The 19,406-nt window shown below is 49.5% G+C and overlaps 4 protein-coding genes across 6 annotated transcripts in view; 2 read left to right on the top strand and 2 right to left on the bottom strand.

Annotated features, from left to right (window-relative positions):
• Positions 1-250: 250 nt before the first annotated feature.
• Positions 251-7,744, top strand: Gfap (glial fibrillary acidic protein). 2 transcript variants are annotated; one of them, XM_051177837.1, is made up of 9 exons: positions 253-740; positions 1,679-1,739; positions 1,904-1,999; positions 3,006-3,167; positions 3,929-4,054; positions 4,277-4,497; positions 5,395-5,438; positions 6,967-7,052; positions 7,605-7,744. In XM_051177837.1, the coding sequence occupies exons 1-9, from the start codon at positions 286-288 to the stop codon at positions 7,644-7,646; spliced, it is 1,293 nt and encodes a 430-aa protein (XP_051033794.1). In that variant the 5' UTR covers positions 253-285; the 3' UTR covers positions 7,647-7,744. The 2 variants fall into 2 exon arrangements, with proteins under 2 accessions (XP_051033795.1, XP_051033794.1); XM_051177838.1 differs by lacking the exons at positions 6,967-7,052; positions 7,605-7,744 and adding an exon at positions 5,763-5,936 and having other exon boundaries at positions 251-740.
• Positions 7,745-9,696: 1,952 nt separating this feature from the next.
• Positions 9,697-10,964, bottom strand: Fam187a (family with sequence similarity 187 member A). The gene has a single exon (XM_051177841.1). It carries the CDS (start codon positions 10,962-10,964, stop codon positions 9,702-9,704), a length of 1,263 nt encoding a protein of 420 aa, XP_051033798.1. The 3' UTR covers positions 9,697-9,701.
• A 1,127-nt stretch (positions 10,965-12,091) lies between these two features.
• Positions 12,092-14,964, bottom strand: Ccdc103 (coiled-coil domain containing 103). Of its 2 annotated transcripts, none has more exons than XM_051177844.1 (4): positions 14,825-14,964; positions 13,510-13,660; positions 13,166-13,298; positions 12,092-12,544 (listed from the first exon to the last, which is right to left on the bottom strand). In XM_051177844.1, exons 2-4 carry the CDS (start codon positions 13,650-13,652, stop codon positions 12,107-12,109), a joined length of 714 nt encoding a protein of 237 aa, XP_051033801.1. In that variant the 5' UTR covers positions 13,653-13,660; positions 14,825-14,964; the 3' UTR covers positions 12,092-12,106. The 2 variants fall into 2 exon arrangements, with proteins under 2 accessions (XP_051033801.1, XP_051033800.1); XM_051177843.1 differs by having other exon boundaries at positions 12,092-12,547.
• A 140-nt stretch (positions 14,965-15,104) lies between these two features.
• Positions 15,105-19,406, top strand: part of Eftud2 (elongation factor Tu GTP binding domain containing 2) — a 38,574-nt gene continuing 34,272 nt past the window's right edge. Inside the window, exons 1-2 of the mRNA XM_051177813.1 lie at positions 15,105-15,263; positions 18,880-18,988. Coding sequence (XP_051033770.1) covers positions 18,884-18,988 — 105 coding nt within the window. The 5' untranslated portion in view covers positions 15,105-15,263; positions 18,880-18,883. The remainder of the gene's footprint in view (positions 15,264-18,879; positions 18,989-19,406) is intronic.

The following is a 19,406-nucleotide window of genomic DNA, read 5'->3' on the forward strand; positions in this document are numbered from 1 at the left end:
CTGAGCTGTTTCCTCAGCCGCTCCAGCCCTCTCTTGACCTGTCTTACCAGAAAGGGGGTTTTCTTTATCACTGGTGAAGCCACGCTGGTGTGCCCAGGGAAACCTTGACTCTGGTACAAAGACCTCAGTGGGATGAGAGGAGCTCTCTCCATAGCTGGGCTGGGGCCCAGCTCCACCCCCTCAGGCTATTCAGTGGGGTGCTGCCAGGAAGTCAGGGCAGAGCCAGTTCAGGCCCATTCCTCTATAAAGCCTTGACATCCCAGGAGCCTGCAGGAGCAGGGCAGGATGGAGCGAAGACGTATCACCTCTGCACGTCGCTCCTATGTCTCCTCTGAGACGGTGGTCAGGGGCCTGGGTCCCAGCCGCCAGCTGGGTACCATCCCACGCTTCTCTGTGGCTCGAATGCCTCCTCCGCTCCCTGCTAGGGTAGACTTCTCCCTGGCCGGGGCTCTCAATGCTGGCTTCAAGGAGACTCGGGCCAGTGAGCGTGCTGAGATGATGGAACTAAATGACCGCTTTGCTAGCTACATCGAGAAAGTCCGCTTTCTAGAACAGCAAAACAAAGCTCTGGCAGCTGAGCTGAACCAGCTTCGCGCCAAGGAGCCCACCAAACTGGCCGACGTCTACCAGGCAGAGCTGCGGGAGCTGCGGCTGCGGCTGGACCAGCTTACTGCCAACAGTGCCCGGCTGGAGATGGAGAGGGACAATCTGGCACAGGACCTCGGCACTCTGAGGCAGAAGTGAGGAGAGGGTCAGGGAAAATGGCTAGAGAGCAGTCAGACTAAACCGAGAGGGATGCCTATAAGGAAGGGTACTGACTCTGGCAAGGGCTGGGCATCCCAGCTGATGCATTTTCCCATGCCTGGGAAAGGGAGAGCTATCTTTGTTCCTTAATACGATGGGAATAGCCAGGGAGAGACCAGATCACGGAGTTCTGATTCCCAAACGTCTGCTGTCAGGGAGCTGGGCACTCCGGACACCTCCACAGTGGGGAAGGCTGTGGGTAGCAAGGGCACCAGCCAGCAAGTGCTCGGCTTTTCCATTCATTTGGCACTGTGAATGGTCAGAGTGAAGGTCTGTGTCCACAAGGAAGTCCTGGGCTCTGAAATATAGGAAATGCAAGAAAGGGCGGGTAGGCAGGCTTGGGTGCAGAACCCCAACGACTGTCTGCCACTAGCTTTTGAAAGTCATTTTCATTGTCATAGCTGTGAAGGAGAGGTCATGATACAACCTGTCCTAAAAGATAGTGGCCAGGGGTGGAACACCAGGGTGTGGTGCTTTGCTGAGTGGTGGACATTCATGTGTCCCTCTGGTGCAGGAGGGCACTGGCGTCTGTGCAGTGTGCACTTGGTGGTGGACATTCATGTGTCCCTCTGGTGCAGGAGGGCACTGGCCTCTGTGCAGTGTGCACTTGGTGGTGGATGCGCCTCTGTGAGCATGAGCAGGTGCACCAAGCCCGATAAGGCACCTCAGTAATGAGTTAGGGCAGAAGCCCTTCTCCGCTGCTTACTCCCTCAGCCAGGGCCTCTGTTTAGGAGCCCTCGGCTTCCTACTTCTCCTGCCACTCTGTGGGTCCTGTGAGAGTGTTTTATGATGGTCACTTCCAGAGAGTTTGGGGCAGGGATCTAATAAGAGTTCTTAGGAAAGCCTAAAGCCCATACTGTGTCCCCTATCCCAGGCTCCAAGATGAAACCAACCTGAGGCTGGAGGCTGAGAACAACCTGACTGCCTACAGACAGGTCAGAGAGATGGGAGGGATGGGTGGGGACATGTCGGGGAGGTGGGTTAATGGCTGCTCACTCAGACACAGGCCCTGAACTTGACCCTTCACAAGGAGGGGGAAGAAAACTAGAGGTTGTAGTGGGATGGGCTCTGGGGTCAAAAGGCCCTCTCCCCCCTCCAGGAGGCAGATGAAGCTACCATGGCCCGTCTGGACCTGGAGAGGAAGATTGAGTCACTGGAGGAGGAGATCCAGTTCTTGAGGAAGATCCATGAGGAGGTGAGGCCAGGTAGAAGGTCAGAGGTCAAACAAGAAACTGCAAACGAGAGAGAGAGACAGAGAGACAGAGAGAGAGACAGAGAGACAGAGAGATACTCAGAGAGGGAAACAGAGAAACCAACTGTCAGAAAGAAAGGAAACGAAAGAGTGAAGGCAGAGAGACTAAGGGAGATCTTTTCCAGAATCTACTGCCCCTGGAAAGTGCACACAGACCCTCCCGCACCACCATATTTTGAGAAGCACAAGACCAGGTCTTTGGTTTCTCCCCTACATCAGCTCTTTGAGCCCTTCTCATGGTCTCCTTTCACAACAGGGAGGATGTTGAATCTCAGAGACAGAAAACAAAACAAACCATCAAACAAAAACCACCCAGAAGTCATATAGCCTGTCTGATTTCATTCTCTTCCCGGCCTGTCTCTAAGATGTGAGACATCCATGAAAACTCTGAGGACATGTTATGGGGATGCACATCTCAGCACTTGGGAGGTAGAGGTAGGAAGCTCAAAATGTTCGAGGTCAATTTCAGCAACACAGAAAATTTGAGACCAGCCTGGTCTATGTGAGTCCCTGTCTCAAACACACACACACCACACACACACACACCTCTGTCCTCTGACCGCAGAGCCTAGACATATTCATGCCTGGTTCCTGACTATGCAGCCCTGGGAGGAAGATGTCCTCAGACTCTCACTCCATACCTTAGGGTTTTTATTTTTACTTTTTAACAGGGTCTCGCTGTGTAGCCTTGGCTTGCCTGGAACATTCTATATAAACCAGACTGGCTTCAAAATCTAGAGGTCTGCCTGCTCTAGCCTCCCACGTGCTAAGGTTAAAGGTTAAATGGCACATGCCCATTAACTTAGGCTTTGCACTTTTTCCAGTAAAAGCTGCCCCATTTCCCTGAGCTAATGCCATATCTGGGCAGGCAGAAGTGTGATGCTGGGAGAGGCCCAGCTGCAGCCTGGGCCTGAGATAACACTCAATACCCCTTCTTTTACCCTATTAGGAAGTTCGAGAACTCCGGGAGCAGCTGGCCCAACAGCAGGTCCACGTGGAGATGGATGTGGCCAAGCCAGACCTCACAGCGGCCCTGAGAGAAATTCGAACTCAATACGAGGCAGTGGCCACCAGTAACATGCAAGAAACAGAGGAGTGGTATCGGTCCAAGGTAGCTGTGGGGCTAGCCTGCTTCTTCCAGGCAGCCCTTCCTGAACCACATTGGAGAATAGGGAAGGGAGCTTGGGAAATAACCTATCTAGGTGACCAGCCGTGCTCAGAGAAGTGAGGTGACTTGCCCAGGACCATACAGGCACTCTGACCTCCCAAATGACTCGTCGTTATTGCTACTACTCTCTTTAACCAGCAAGGTGAAAGGTTAACTAGCTTTCACAACATCACACAGCTCCTAAGTGAAAAGGGGATAAAGTTTCCAATTCTAACTCATCTCATTTGAGAGCCTGCCTTTTTGCCGCCTCTGCCAGTCTGTGTCCTGTGTTCCTGAACATATATTGTGTGCCGGGTACTCCTCAGATACAAACATTTATTTGGTCAAGGCGATATCAGACTTTACACAGACTGTGGGAAACAGGGGCTTATGGTAAACAGGCAGTTTAGAGACTCAAGAGAAGAGGGAACATGTGGAGAACAGCATTGTGAAGAGGCCTGAGACAGAAAATGCACAGGCTTGTAATGCCGCTGGCCCAGGGCACCCAGCCCAGTGTAAGCTGCTGAAGCCAGTGACAGCCTGAGCAAGTTGAAGACCCGATAAATCCTTCAGTTACAGTTGCTGCTCCTGGCAGAGGCCTGAGGTCGACCCCACTTTTCTGATTTTCCAGAGACCGTGCCTATCCCCAGGCAGCAACCTGGTTTGTGACTGTGCCAATGGGAGGCTCCAGCCCTCCCTTCAACTTAGATCCTCTTTCGATTTAGTTTGCAGACCTCACAGATGCTGCTTCCCGCAATGCAGAGCTGCTCCGCCAGGCTAAGCACGAGGCTAATGACTATCGCCGCCAACTGCAGGCCTTGACCTGCGACCTGGAGTCTTTGCGCAGCACGGTGAGCGCGAGCGCGAGCAGGGACCACTGGTCGAATGGTCACTCAAGATGTTGCTGGAAGGGGAAGGGATGGGGGGTGAGGGGTGGGGTTTGAGGCTGGGATGAGGGGTGGGTAAAGGGAGAAATGGATCTGAAATTTTGGAGGCGGGGTAGGGGGCTGAGGGTGGGGCTCAGAGCCCCTTCGAATCACTGAGCCAAGCGATCAGTCGGTTCCATCCGGCAGAATGAGTCCCTAGAGAGGCAAATGCGTGAACAAGACGAGCGCCACGCGCGGGAACTGGCAAGTTACCAGGAGGCGCTCGCCCGCCTCGAAGAGGAGGGCCAAAGTCTCAAAGAGGAGATGGCTCGCCACCTGCAGGAGTACCAAGATCTGCTCAATGTCAAGCTAGCCTTGGACATCGAGATTGCCACATATAGGAAATTGCTAGAGGGAGAGGAAAACCGGTGAGCTCATCTCAGTTCTAGGGAATTGCTGTCTCTCTTTAGAGTTCCTCTTGTTCCCTTTAGTACTCCAGTAGCCTTGTATCCCTTCCACCCCCCAGAGTCCAGCCTAAGGCAGGCACAATAGGTATTCAAGAAATGACTGAAGGGTGAGTAGGTAGGTAGGTAGGTAGGTAGGTAGGTAGGTATAGATAGATAGATAGATAGATAGATAGATAGATGGATGATAGGCAGGCAAGCAGGCAAGCAGACAGATAGATCCAACCAGTATTAAGTTTCAAGGCTGAGGACTTAAGTTATTCCCCCAAACTAAGAGGCTCACTCCCAAGGTTGGCCAACAAAGATGGGACTTCCCATGGCCTGATGGGTTCCTTCTGCATCCTTGGAGCTATTGTGACTTTTCCCTCCCTCCCATCTCCCCAAGCCTCCATTCTCTTTCCTGGAGGTATTCTGTGGGGGCAGATAACACACACGCTCCCTGCAGACTTTTCCAGCTCCAGGGGAGCATTGGTTTCTGGGTTGAAAATTAGGTGGTGGAGGTTGGAGAGGTTGCTGTGTAGTTAGGGGTTAGATGCCCAGGATTACATGATGGCTTTCAATGTCAGGTAGGTAACACTCCAGTCCAGGGGATCCAACACCCCTTTCTGCCCGTGTGTGTGTGTGTGTGTGTGTGTGTGTGTGTGTGTGATGGCATTAACCCCAACACTTGAGAGGAAGAGGTAGGCAGATCTCTCTGAGTTTGAGACCAGCCACCACTGCATAGAGAAACCTTTGTCTGAAAGAGCTGAGGGGGGGCAGTAGGAGTCAGGCTGGCCTGGCAAAGGATGTTGAAATTTTAATGCTGTGACATGGGAATCTTCTAGGGTAGCCTCAACATCCCCATCCCTCACTGTCTTTCAGCATCACCATCCCTGTACAAACTTTCTCCAACCTGCAGATTCGAGGTCAGTATAGTGTGGCCTTGTGGGAAAGGGTATTGATTTCCCACCTCCTCCCTCATGCCTGTGGACTGCTCTTGGGGCCTGGGGGCAAAGGGACCCAAGTTCTCCTTGGAAGCCTTTATGACTCTCCACTGATTCTGGGCGGAGCACAGCATCCTAGGGCTTGCCTCACTGTGTCCTGTGTCCCCATCCCCTAACTGTACCCCTGCAGAACCAGTGAGGTCTCACTGATGCCAGGCCTACTAGCCATGAACAAGCACTGCCCTTCTCAATGTTTTACATTTTGTTTTTTTGTTTTGTTTTGTTTTGAATTGCTTGTCACTACAGGGGGCAAAAGCACCAAAGAAGGGGAAGGCTACAAAGTCACAAGGCATCTCAAAAGGCTCACAGTACAAGTTATTCCAATACAGGCTCACCAGATTGTAAATGGAGCCCCGCCAGCTCTCGGTTAGATAGATGCCTGCGTTTCAGTGGTGCATTTCCCCAGCTTGGCAGGGAGTGAGCATCACCATGCCTATTTCCCCAGTCCTCTTGGCCTCCTCCCTCCCAGGCCTCCTCTGGGACCTTTTCCCAGAAGCTTCAGTCCCCAGCCCAGGTCCTGGCTCTGTGTAATTAGGTTATACTTACAGAGCTAGCCTATGTTAAAGGGGGCTTGTCCCGGGGAGCAGATGTTCCTGCTGAACAAATGCCAGCCTCTGCCTCGCCTCTTTTCTGTCACTAGGAGGTCCCCTTGGGTCTTGCAGTGCCTCTGGGCCAGCTCTGTGTTTGATTCATGGGTCCCCAAGGCTCTGTTGTTTCACTCATGCTGACTCAGTCCAGAGGGTTAGCTCCCTCTGGACTGATGCTCTTATAGTGAATAAAGCTTTATGTTCCCTGCTCTTCATTTTAAATATTAGTGAGTGTGACATGTTCTAATTTTCTCTCTAAGGGTGGTGGACCAAATTACTTTTTACTGGTATGTGGCCCTTAAATGATTCTTAGATACCGGGGGGGGGGGGGATTCCATGTTGGAATATTGGCCGTACATATTTCAAGATGTAATTCAGCATTAGAAAGTTAATCGTGCTGATCAGGTAGAGGTAATAGTGCCAAATGCTAGACAGTCAAGGGTCACTAGAGTCAGAGAAGTGACAGGAGAAAGCAGGGGTACGGGAGGGTCCCACACATATTAATCACTAATTTGTGCCACATGTTAACATACGTTAGTTAGTTGCCCCGTCGCCATCTCCTAGAGAAGTAGGCACCGAGAGCACTTTTTGTTAGAGCACTGTTTGTTCTACGTCGTTGCAGCCCTTGGTTGTCAGGAATCCAGGTGCCAAAACAGAAGGTCAAGAAAGCTACAGGCCAGCAATGTGTCTATGCTGGGGGGCAGATGGGAGTCTCCAGCCACTTTGAACAAACCAAGGCTCTCCCTGCCTAGTTAGATAGCCCTGCATTCGTGACCCTGGGGGCATGATGGGGAAGATGCGCACAGGTCAGGCTGCTTAGTATCCCAAGAGCCCATGGAGGCCTCCTCTCCTCGCACCTGCAGAAACCAGCTTGGACACCAAGTCTGTATCAGAAGGACACCTCAAGAGGAACATCGTGGTAAAGACAGTGGAGATGCGGGATGGTGAGGTGAGGAAAGGTTCTGATTGCCCCAGGTGTTCTTGAAGCTAGACTGCAGAAAGCCAGGGACTAGCTCATGGAAAGCCCTTATTAATGAACTGGGGGGGGGGGAAGCTCCCAATGGAGCTTTGGAAAAAGGGACTGACCTTGAATGCCTCCTCAGGTGGGGTGTTAAAGGCAGTTTGGGTACCAAGGCCACCTGATGGTTCAACTCCGACTGGGACAGTTAGGGAAAGAAAAGGCCTTCAAATCTTACCGGAACTTTCTGGAGAAGAGTGGGACTAGGAGGTAGATTCAGCATGCATGGCCTTCTCTGCATGTTGGGGTGGCAGCAGAGATAGCTACTCTTGTGCTGTAGTGTCAGGAATGGTGTTAGATGCTTTACAAGTGGCATTTCTCACCCTAATTGGACCTCAGCATGATGTAATTACAATGTCAGTCAAGGGAAGACAGATTCAGGACAATTGGGGACTCGCCTCAGGATGCATAGCCTAGCACGGTGGGTCTGGGAGCTGTGTCAGCCCCTAACTGTGCACTGTGCACCTTCCCTGTCCCTTGCAGGTCATTAAGGAATCCAAGCAGGAACACAAGGATGTGATGTGAGGTGTGTCCACCTGGTGGCTCCTGCCATACAGTGTGAAGGGCCCAGAACTCCTCCTCAGATAGTCCTGTTCCCATCCACACCACTATTCCCCTTCCCTCTGTTTTTATGCCTGTCTGCTGCCTGGGGCTCAGTTCTTACTGAGCCTGACAGATGGTACATGCCCTGAACCTCCAACTAACAGGATACTCACCCCAAAGGGGCAGTCAGGAGGGGAGGGGCCAGCAGCTGGGTTAGAATTGGAAAGAGGAAAGTTGGGCAGAGCAGGGAGCCTTAACAAATCATTTCCTTTATCCTTGTTGTTATGGAAACAGTTGCCAGAGCTGGTGGTCTCTGGGAATTGGACTTGGAGTTTCCACAGGCTGCTGGAGGAAAACAGAAAGTCAGGCAGAAAGGGGAGGTCCCAAGGCAAAGTAGTTCTAGCCAAAGACTTAGGTTTCAGGAATAGCCCTGACTGATCTAGGAGTGGGTGGGGCAGACATACTACCTGGAATGGCCACTAAGGTAGACCTAAGAGCCCTCCAGAATGATGACTCGTGTCTCGGCCCTACTGAGCTCGGCAGCCTGTGAGCGCGTGGAAACTTGGTCTTAGCGCTTGGGGGGATCTATAGTATAAGTGGAGAAGGAGGTAGTACTGGGTGGGAATAAAGGTGGGGTGCCTGGCCCCTAAGTATAGATGCAGAGGTCAAGCCCTGGAAGGCTCCCCTACTCGGGCTCGAGGAGCACCCGCACAGATGATTTGGACATTGGAGTTGGAAGTTGTAGGCAACCAGTTACACTTGGCTCTGAGTCCTGGGAATCAAGGAAATGACTCATTCTCCTAAAGACACTGAAGCAGGAAAAAGGGACTTCTGTCCATTGGGCAGGGTACAGCTGTGTCCAGCTGTGTCTCAGTTGTCAAGGTCTATTCCTGGCTGCATAGTCCCCATCCACTCAGTTCTCTGCCCGTGACTGCTGCTTCGCAATCCTGATGAAACCACAACCATCCTTTTGAGGCTTTCCATCCCATAATTACTAGCTGTTGTTATTCAAGCAAGGGGCCTGGGTCCTTTCCTATGCATAGTCCTAATATTACCTATATTTTAGGCATCATCCTATTTAACAATTTGGGAAACTGAGGCATGAGCCTGGCAGACCGGCTTGTGTTCCAGCTGCTTAGAGGCAACTTGGGACTACCCTTCCACACCAGAGCAACTCCATTGTTCTTTCCTCCCCTCTAAGGTCAAAAAAGAAAGTGGGGCCCCATCCTCTTCCTAGGATACTGTACCCTCTCCTTCCACTCCTTGCTGCCTCTGCTAACCAACCTCTGCTGTGACCTTTACTAAGAAGAAATAAAGACATCATAGCTAGCCTTCTACAGAGTGGGTCTGATTTGTTCAGAAGCTGGGGAGGACCGTGAGAGGAGTCAACTTGCTCATTATTACAGATAGTCTTGGGATCCTCACTCCATTGCAGCAGCCCCCTATCAAATCCCACCTCCTACAGAGCCCTGGTGCCATGGCCTTTGCTCCAGACCTCTTCTCATCCCCACTCCCTAGCCTGGGTACCACCATTCTAGAAAGTCTTGTGTTGGCTCTCCATTTTCCGCACCCATTTCTGGCCCCATCATAACCTTCGTCTTCCCACCCGCTGCTCTGCTATTCCCAGGACAATTGGAAGCAGAGAAAGACTCAGCTGTGCCTCAGTTTTCCTTTCTTCTCCATCCCACCCCATCCAGTTCTACTGGGGCCCAGGAGTAGTCCTCAAGGGCAGAGCACCCTCAGTGCCAACAACGCTGATGGGTGACCTGATGGGTGTCAGTTTACTTCCTCCTACAACCTGAGCATCAAGTGAGAAGACTCACGTACCTGTCCATTCTCCTCCTGACTTCAGTCTCTGACCTCTGACCTCCCTCAGGCTTCTCCACTTTCCAGATTAGACCCAGGCCCCTTCCATGAAACAGGGAAGCAAGTTGTACATAAAAGACTTGTACGTCACCTTGTCATGTGTCCCAGCCCAAGGTGCCCATCCAGAAGCATCTGATATCGTTTAACAAACATATTAACCATAACTGCTTTTCACAGCTGGAGAAGGGTATGGGTGGAGAAGTTGGGACAACAGCGAAATGAGTAGCAACAGCAGCGACAGAGGTGAATGGTGACAAAGACCGCTGTGATGAGCAGATAGCCTATCAGGGCGAGTTCCACAGCGGTGCGAGTCTCAGGGTCTGAAAGTGAGGCTGGGTAGCGTCCTCGAGATGTCACTCCCAACCTGAAGCCAGCGATTCTCAACCCTTGCCGCCAGCAGTAATAAATGCCCCGGTCACTCAACTGGGTAAAGCGGATGTGGAGATGGTTGCCATGGTCGATGAACACTCTCATGGACCTGTTGACGCCTTTTAGGTATTGTGTGCGGTAGAGGGGCTGATGGTCTTTGTCCCAGGCCACAGCATGCTCTGGCCGGGCCCCTGGACAAGAGATGATGAGGCCATGGCCTAGTCTCTGCTGATGGAATTGAATGGGCACCTGAGGCAGCCAGGGCCGGCTGCCCACTTTGGACACATAGTTGTAGATTGTCAGCACACCCTTCTGGATCCGATTCCTCTTCTCACAGGACACTAGGCAGCCCTGAATCAGCAGCTCAGGTGTATGGTACCTGGTCTTGATCCACAGTTTTCTTGGCACAGCCCGAGAGCCGCAAGACACTACATCAGGCAGTGTCTTAAGGTACCGAGGGGAGAGGCCAGGGTTTTGCAGGTAGCAGAGTCCAAGGCGCCATTGTTCCCCATGCACCCCACAACGGTCACAGGGGGTCCACTCCCAGAAGGTAGTAAAGACATGGAGGCTTCCATAGTATTCGTCTGGCAATGGCTCTTGGCCCCTGTCCTTGAAGGTGGCTACCATTCCCTCATTGCTTTGGATGTCCACATCATAGGCATAAAAATAGTTCCCATTACGGGTGCCACAAAAATATAGACCTGAGTCTTCTGGCTGGGCCCGGAAAACCAACAGGCTGAACATACGGATGCTGAAGCGAACCAGCATGCTGCTGCCTACTCGAACATGGGCCGCCTCTGTGAGCAACCGCCCATCGAAGTCTGTAAGCACTACAGTGTGGCTGCTTCCCAGGTGCTTTTGGTAATACCAGACCACAGCTGAAACATCCTCGGGTTTGCAGTGGCAGGGAAGCTCAAAGCTCATGTCAGCCAGATAGGCAGCATTATCAAACATCAGGAAGGCCGGGCAGGGCGTCTTCTGAAAAATGTCCTCCTTCTCCACGATTTCAAAGGCTTGGAGACTACCCCAGGCCCACAGGAGCACAATGGTGTTGGCCAGCCTCATGCTTGTAGGAAGGAGGGTCTCAAGGAGTCAGGGCAGAACCCAAGGCGCGAAAAACCTATGGCTTTTTAGAAATCATACTGAGAGGAGGCTGTTACATAAAGAAAGGGTCAAACAATCAGAAAAAGAAGTCAGAAACTGCAGAGGAGTCAGCCAGATGAAAGGCAATTTATTCCCAGCTGATGTACAAGATGATGTTCTAACACACCAGGACCAATCTCGGGGGTGGGATCATTCTAGAACCTAGCACTCTTTCACCTTTCTAGAATACTGGCACTCAACTAAGAGAATGGGTCAAGGGACACTAGAATGAGCTGTAAATGCACTTAGCCCTGCCTGCCCAGGAGAATATCCTTTTATCAATCTGAGAGATAACAGAAGCCTCTCTTGCACAGCTGATCATTCAGGATGCTGGCCAGACCTAAGCTGATGGACTGGGGATTTCCCAGGCTCAACCTATGAAAGAACTAGGTCTCTGGGGGGGGGGGACATTCTGCATCTCGAACCAAGGACCTCTCTTTATTATTGACTGGCTGTTCATTCACTGGCTTTGGGTTATAAATATTCTGGTTAAGAATTATGATCAGTGCTTCCCCCCCCCACAACACACACACACACAGGAGGAAGCTCTGTGTGGTCACAATTTAGTGTAAACATGCCGGCCTCTCAAGGCTACAGACGTGGCAAACTCTGAAAGGCAGGTAGCAAAACACTCTCAAGCAGCTGGGCCCTTGGCTACCCTGGGCATCCACAGAGATGACATTATGGGCTGGAGAGGTGGGCAAGCCCACATGAAAAGGGAAATGGGTGTGGGTTGCTCACAACAGTTCTTTCAATACTTCTGCAGAAACCCCAAGATGACCACCACAGAATGCGTTCCAAGGGGGCTCAGTGCTTAAGAGAACTGGTTGCTCTTCCAGAGACCTGGGGTTGGTTTGATTCCAGCACTCATATGGACTCATATGGAAGCTTATAACCATCTGTAAATATACTTCCCGAGACTCCCACATCCTCTGGCCTCCTCAGGCACTGGGCGCACATATGGTGGATATACATACATGTAGGCAAAACACTTATACACATAAAACAAGTCTTTAAAAATGTTTTCTGGGATCACTTGGGAATGCTGAGGGCAGCCAGTCCTATCAGTGGACTCCATACAGACCTAACAGCTCCTGCAGGAGCCCCTCTTCTCCCTGTAGCCCAGCAGATGGCTCCTCCATGCTGAGCACCCCCTGCATGGGTCTGGTGGTGCCCATAGCCTGCAACTTCTGAAACAAGAGCTGGCAGCTCTCTTGCTCTGCACGGCTCAGCAGGCTCAGGTTCAAGGTGAATCGCCCAGTGTTAGCCAAGCTGTGCAGAATCCCTAGTACTGCCTCCCGGTCACTTAGCTTCACATGCTCAGCCAGTGCCACCAGTAGCTCCCCAAGAAGTCCAAAGCCCACATCCATCTGGAAGAGGTGGCCCAGCTTGGGGCCCCCAAGTTGAAGCAGGGCTTGGTAGCGCTCTGACCCACTTCTTAAGTGCCTCCGCCAATCCCGGTAAAACTCTGCAGAGGTTGCAGGCTGGAAGGGTGATTTCTCCTGCATAACAAAATGGAACAGGTCCAGAGCTCATCTTGCCACTCTGCATCTGTGATGGGGAGGGACGTTATGAGTTTTCATCTTAGCATTGTAATTGCCCTCTGAGCTCTGGGAAGGCTGGTCTCTGTGGCCCCATTTTCAGATGAGGGAACTGGGGATGCAGGAGGGAGGGGGGGCCCAAACCCTCCCAAGGAATCCAGGCTATGATTTGGAGGTCTCCTTTGTACTGAGGTTTTCCTCCTGAGGAAGGAAACATTGCTCTTGGCCTTTTAGAGTAAGTCAGAGCTTGCCCTGATAAAAGAGAGGGAGTTTACTGTAAATCTCTGGCAGAGAAGAAGGAACTCAAAGTCAGTGTAAAGGGTCTGACAGGCTGCCCTCCCCCATACCACCACAGACTCACAATACTATTTACCACCCACCTGAGAAGGAATATTAGAGGATTGCCGAGCCCAATTCAACTCAGTCCCATCATCTGATTGCTGTTCTGAGATTCAGAAAAAAAAAATCTCTTTCTGTTGGCTTCCATGAGACATAAGGAAGTGGTATGTGTTGTAAAAAGACAGAGTCATAGCTTTAGCACAGAGAAATCCTGCTGGGTCGAAGAGGCTGGCTGGCACCTACCTGGAGTATTTCAGTGTCTACCTCCTGAAAAGTCCTTTCCCTAGTAGTGTGACTGTTCCAGGGCACAATTCTTTTTCCTCCCATCTTGTCTTTCTGTTCCAGAGGTTTCAGGTGTGATGCAAGGACAATACCTCTGGGTCAAAGACAGAGATTGAAACAATGTTTCTCTAAATGTAGGGCAGCTATTTGGCTGGGCTTACTTACAGGAAATAGGGTAACTACTACTACTACAGTAGCATAGATTGCTAAAAGTACGGAAGACTTCAAATGGGCTAGACACTGTGCTTTGGACTTCTGAAGCCCACCAGGACAGAAGAGCCTGTTGAAAACAGCTGCAAGCCAACCTGAACTCCTCATAGGAAGGCACTCTTTGTTCAACTGCCCGTAACTTGGCAGCATTCTCCCTTTTGTACTTCTCATCAGCAGCAAGTGCAGCCTGCAGCTCTTTCTCCAAAGCCTTGAAGTTGATTGCATCATTCTTTTCCATGGCAAGGCCTGGGAAGGCAAGAAGAATGCATATCAGCAGAGGTTCAGCATCAGGGTAAAGATGATGCCTTGGGATTCTTTTCCAGGACGCGAAACAACCCAAAGCAATCTGATACATATCCTGGAATGCTACAGAAGTCTAGTTTCCTCCTTTAAAGATCAAATGGAATTGCACGGTGAAGGCACATTCAAGGCTTCTCACAGAAAACAGATCAGAAAGCTTCCAGTCTGAAGTCTTAATTTTGTTCTCTGCTTCTAACACTATTTTAGATGCTAAGGGCTAGCACAGCAGTGGAAGAAGTTTGCCTAGCGAGTACAAGACCCTTGGGTTTGATGTTCAGCGTGGTCACAAAGCAAGTAATCTGGGCATTTCAGCTGAGAAAGCATTTAGATCTCAGAATTCTGAAACTTCATTCTTTCATATAGGATTTCTCTATGGCACCTTGTTGCCACAAAGGAGCGCGTACACACACACACACACACACACACAGCAGAACTCTTATTATAAGTTACTCTTGAGTTCAAGGACAAAGTTTCACACTTCGCTATTTTAAATGGAGTAAAAAATATTTTCACCTAAACCAAAATCAATGACCAAGCAGGAAAAGTGGCAGAAGGGAAAAATGATCTACATCCCCAAATCCCTGACCAACAGAGGGCGGCAGGCACAGGTTGTGTGGTGTGTGGGCATTATATCCCGTCCTACCACGGAAGTTCTGAGCCTCCCGGTATGTGTGTTCCCGTCTGAGCTCTGACATTTACTTAAGAGACCCGCTCTACCTCAGAATCCTGGTGAGCCAGAGCAAGATTTCGTAGTTCACTCATGATCAGCCCTAGGGCAGGAAATGTGCTGGTCCACAAGCAACTTCACCACCATCCCCTACCCCAACGAGGGAAAGTGGAATGCCAAGTGGGCTGTGTTAGCAAGCCAGCAATTGGACTCAAGTGTCTCACATCGTATCCATTCATTTTTTTTTCGGGGGAGGTGTCTCGCTATGTAGTCCAGGTTGTCCTCTCCAAAACACCTGGGCTCATGATCGATCTTTCCTCCAGGCTCAGCCTCGGGAGCAGCGGAGACTCCCACCACCCGCCCACCTCCCGGACAAGTTCTAATCCTTCCCCAATCATTGAATGACTAAAACAACTCCCTCTACTCTGTCCCTAGACCCTCACCCAGCAGCCCCAGTTTTGGACCCCTTGCTTTCTCCGGGGTAAAATCCCCGATCAGTTAGAACACCTGTGTGTCGCCCTCCCAAAAGCGGTTGTCGCCTAGCAACGGCTCCACTAGCCTGCCCACGTGGCTCGCCCGAAGGCCCTCCCTTTCAGGGTGTCCCAAGGCGCCTGATTAGATTCGTGAATCCTTCGGCCTTGCTTTTCTTTGGAGCAATTCACGCTTTGTTTTGAGGATCGACAAGGTGGTCTTTCCAGTTTCTGTCTCTGAGGCCAGCATTCCTCGAGGCTGTTCTTCAGGCAGAGGGTGTCCTCCGAGACGAAGCGGGCGGGCGACGCGCTCGGGGTCCTTCCTGGCGCCGGGCGCCGGCGTTGTCGCAGCGTGCGGCGGAAGCGCGGGCTCAGGCTGCGGACCAGGAGCGCTCGGTTGAGCAGGCGGCGGGTGAGCTGGCCCCGGAAGGGTGCGCTGGGAGGTTGGGACGCGAGAGATCATGCGCTTGGGAAAAGGCGATTTATATAGTATTTATCCCTTTCGCTTCACACAGGGCTAAGTTGAAGCCTGGTGTGGGAAAGGGAATGAAAGACTCCCCCCCCCCAACACACGCACACACCGATGATTCCGGGGTTCCCTCGACACCCTGAATGGTTAAAATCTTGTCCCTAAGTAGAGGTGGCGTTCTGACCCAGACCCCTGCCACTCCCCCTTTCCATGGGTGCCTCCTTCACCTCCATGCTTTCTCTAGCTTCAAAATATTCGGCACCCTAGCCGACTGTGATGGCTAATGCCTGTTTCTCCCGCTCTGGAGATCGAGGCAGGAAGATTGCTGCACGTTCAAGGCCAGCCTAGGCTTAGCCGTAAATATGGTTCAAAAAGCTTGGGCTTTTTGAGAATCTGCGTGGTAGCAGGAAGATGCAGGGTTAGTATTTAGAAACTAGCTTTGCTTAACTAAAATTTGTCATTAATTCACCGCCCTCCAAAAAACCCCAACAAAACTTGTTGAGGGCCTATTGAAGGACTGTCTTGTGCTATGCACTATTTTTTTTTTTTTTTTGCTTCGATTCTATTAACACGTATCAGTAACAAATTACACACCAATTCCCCAAGAATTATTCAGGCAAAGGCTTTGTTTTTTGTCTGGGGATATAACTAAGTGGTTGAGTGTTTGGTAGGCTGTAAGGCCCAGGATTTGATCCTAAGCACCTTAACACACAGATCAGTGTAAGGGGGGCTTGGCAGGTGTATATGGGGGAATGGTGACAAATAGGTGATATTAAAAGAGAAACTTGAGTTAAATGTGTTAATAAGGTATAAATAGCCAAAGTGACAAGTACCATGATCCTGGGGCAGAAATGCGTGTGGCTTGTTCAATAGGCAACTTTCTGTAAAAAAGTTTGTGCCATCACTTGATGGGAGTCTTGGGAGAATGAAATGATCGTAAGTGTGGTAGCTTCGTAGAAGTGAGCAATGCATATAATCAGTTTTCATAACGATTTACATTTAATTACCAATGATTAGCACTCTAATTTTGTATTTTATTTACAGTCAGTACTCAGCATATCTCTTTAAGGTGTTCAGTCGACTACAAGAAATAGCAGGATTTCAAACCTGAACATTCTACTCAGTTAACATTATTGTTACTGTTTGTGCAGGGGCTGCCTGGGGTACTAGCAGGGTGGGCACAAATGAGCTCAGGGATGGCCACATTTTATGCTGGCCAACACTGATGTATTTCTTGTTTGTTTGGGTTTGGTTTGGTTTTTCAAGACAGGGTTTCTTGTGTGGCCTTGATCATTCTGGAACTTGGTCTGTAGACCAGGTTGGCCTTGAACTCAGAATTCAGAGATCCATCTGCCTTTGCCTCCCAAGTGCTGGAATTGAAGTTGTGCACCACCATCACTATTCAGCTATTGTTATTTTTTGAGACAGGGTCTCTCATAACTCAGGGTGGCCTCTAGCTCACTATGTAGGATTACAGGTGTGAGGGTTCATGCCCAGCTAATCATACTGTGTGTGTGTGTGTGTGTGTGTGTGTGTGTGTGTGTGTGTTTCAGTGCATGTTTTTGTGTAGTGAGTGAGGGTGCAGGTGTGCTGTAGCATGTAAGCGGAGGTGAGAGGCCAGCCTTAGGGATTTGGTCTTCATCTTTTGACCTCTTTTGAGATAGGGTCTCCTGTCACTGTCAACACCAGGCTAGCTGAGTGGCAGAAGAATCCCTCTGCTTCCCATTTCCTGTTGGCCTTCTAGGATTATGGACACTTGTGCAACTGCATCTGGCTTTTTTGTGGGTTTTTGGGACTGAACTCAGGTTTCATAGCAAAGGCTTTTACCCACTGAGCCATCACCTTGGTGCCTTTAAAAGGTTTTATGCTTTGATTATTCACTCAATTTTTCTACTCGAAGAAATACATAGAGAGGTAAAGTAAGTTCTCTGAGTCCCACAGTTGTTAGAGATGAGGTTAAGGTATGAATCAAGGTCTTTAACCCCTGAGGCCCCAGTGCTTTCCCATGCTCTAGTTTTTGTTGCTTGTAAACTGTAGAGTTGTTGGTGAGAGTAATGGTTAAATAGCATTTGGGGCAGAAAATACTGATGAAAGTGCAAAAGGTTATAGTGTTATGGAGAAATGAGACATTGAAAGTCTAGGAAAACTTGAAGGGAGTGAGATTTAAGCTGTTCTTTTGAACAGCATTTCAGAAATTGAAGTGAGAAAAAAGATCCACAGTTTTTATTCATTTCAAGGGACCATGAGAATTTTATAATGAAAAGCCTGTCAGCTGCCACCTTAATTGAGGGATCAAAGTTAGCACCAGTAAGAATGAGTTGGAATTGTATATCAAAAAAGATCATGGCATCCCTTTGTGATGTCTTTGTTCTGGATGGGTAACCTGAGTGTAATAGGCAGGCAAATGCACATAAAGGGACATTCTACACAATCATGGGTTCGTAATTTCCAAAAATGTTCAGTCATAAAAATCAAGACTAAAAAACTGTTGCAGATTAAAAGAATAAGGCTGCCTCAGTGCAAGCATATGATCCTGGTTTGCATCCTTGGCTGAGCAGTTCATTTTGAAAGTTTGTCAAACTTGGTGGGGCCTGTGTATTAAGTAGAATAACCTGCCAGAATTAGTTTTCTGGTTTTGGTGATTGTATTGTGATATTTTGAGAATGTTAGCATTAAAAAAGGAAATGAGAGGCTGGAGAAAGGCTCAACAGTTAAGAGCACTTGCTAGGCAGTCAGGAAGACTAGAGGTCAGATCTTAGTACCATGTGACAATCCTTGTGTTCCCCAAAGGATCCAATGCTGTCTTTGATATATGTGCATACTCTCATGCCTAGACACACACAGACATGCACACACCCATAAATAAATTTAATCCATTAAATAAATTTAGACGGGGCCAGGGATAGAGTTGTATACCTGTTATGTGAGTTTGGAAGGCAGAAGGAGAAGGATTTAGATGAATTCAAGGCAAACTTGGGTAACAGTGAGAGCCTGCCGTTAAAATTAAAAAGAAAGCCAGGTGGAAGTAGAGAGATGGCTCAGTGGTTAAGAGTACTGGCTGCCCTTTCAAAGGACCCAGGTTTGATTCTCACTATCCACATGTTAGCTTACACCCAGTCTATAATTTCAGATTCAGGGGATCTGACTTCCTCTTCTGGTTTCTGTGGGCATCATGTCTAGGAATGTGGTACACAGACATCCAGCAGATAAAACACCTATACACAGAAAATAAAAATAAGTAAAAAATTTTAAATAAATAAAACAAAGCCAGGAATGGGGCATAAGTTTGTTATCCTAGCACTTAGGAGGCTAACACAGTAGGATCAGGAGTTCAAGACCAGTGTGGGCAACAAGAGGCCCTGTCCCTAAGTAAATCAAGTTCAGAGGGTGGAGCGTGTGAGTAGGGCAGAGAAGTGGAGAAAGTGCTGGGCTCTGGGAAGCTTTGTCAGTAGATTGGTTAGTCACAAGTCAACTCCCGAAGGGATGGTCTGTAAGGAGACAGGGGGTGACACAGGCTTTCACAACTTGCAGATCTGACTCTTCTCTTCTTGAATTTTAGCATCATGGATACTGACTTGTATGATGAATTTGGGAATTATATTGGACCAGAGCTTGATTCTGATGAAGATGATGATGAATTGGGAAGAGAGACAAAAGATCTTGATGAGGTAAAACAAACATAGTTTTTTACTTTTTCTTTTTTTGGGGGAGCGGGGTTGGAGTTTGAAGCAGGTTTTTCTTTGTAACAGCTTCGGCTGTGCTCTGTAGACCAGCCTATCCTTGAACTCAGAAATCTACCTACCTTTGCCTCTTGAGTGCTGAGATTAAGGTCTGTGACACCACTACCTGGCTCTAATAAAGTAATTTCTTTTCTTTTTGGTTTTTTTTTTTTTTTTTTTTTTTTTGAGACAGGGTTTTTCTGTGTAGCTTTGTAGATCAGCCTGGCCTCGAACTCACAGAGATCTGCCTGCCTCTGCCTCTCGAGTGCTGGGATTAAAGGCGTGCACCTGGTTACTCTCGCAGAGGACTGATTTGAGTCCCATGTGACAGCTCACAAACTATCTGTAACTTTACTCCTAGGGCATC

Source organism: Phodopus roborovskii, unplaced genomic scaffold (genome assembly GCF_943737965.1).
Source record: "Phodopus roborovskii unplaced genomic scaffold, PHOROB, whole genome shotgun sequence".
Lineage (NCBI taxonomy): Eukaryota > Metazoa > Chordata > Mammalia > Rodentia > Cricetidae > Phodopus > Phodopus roborovskii.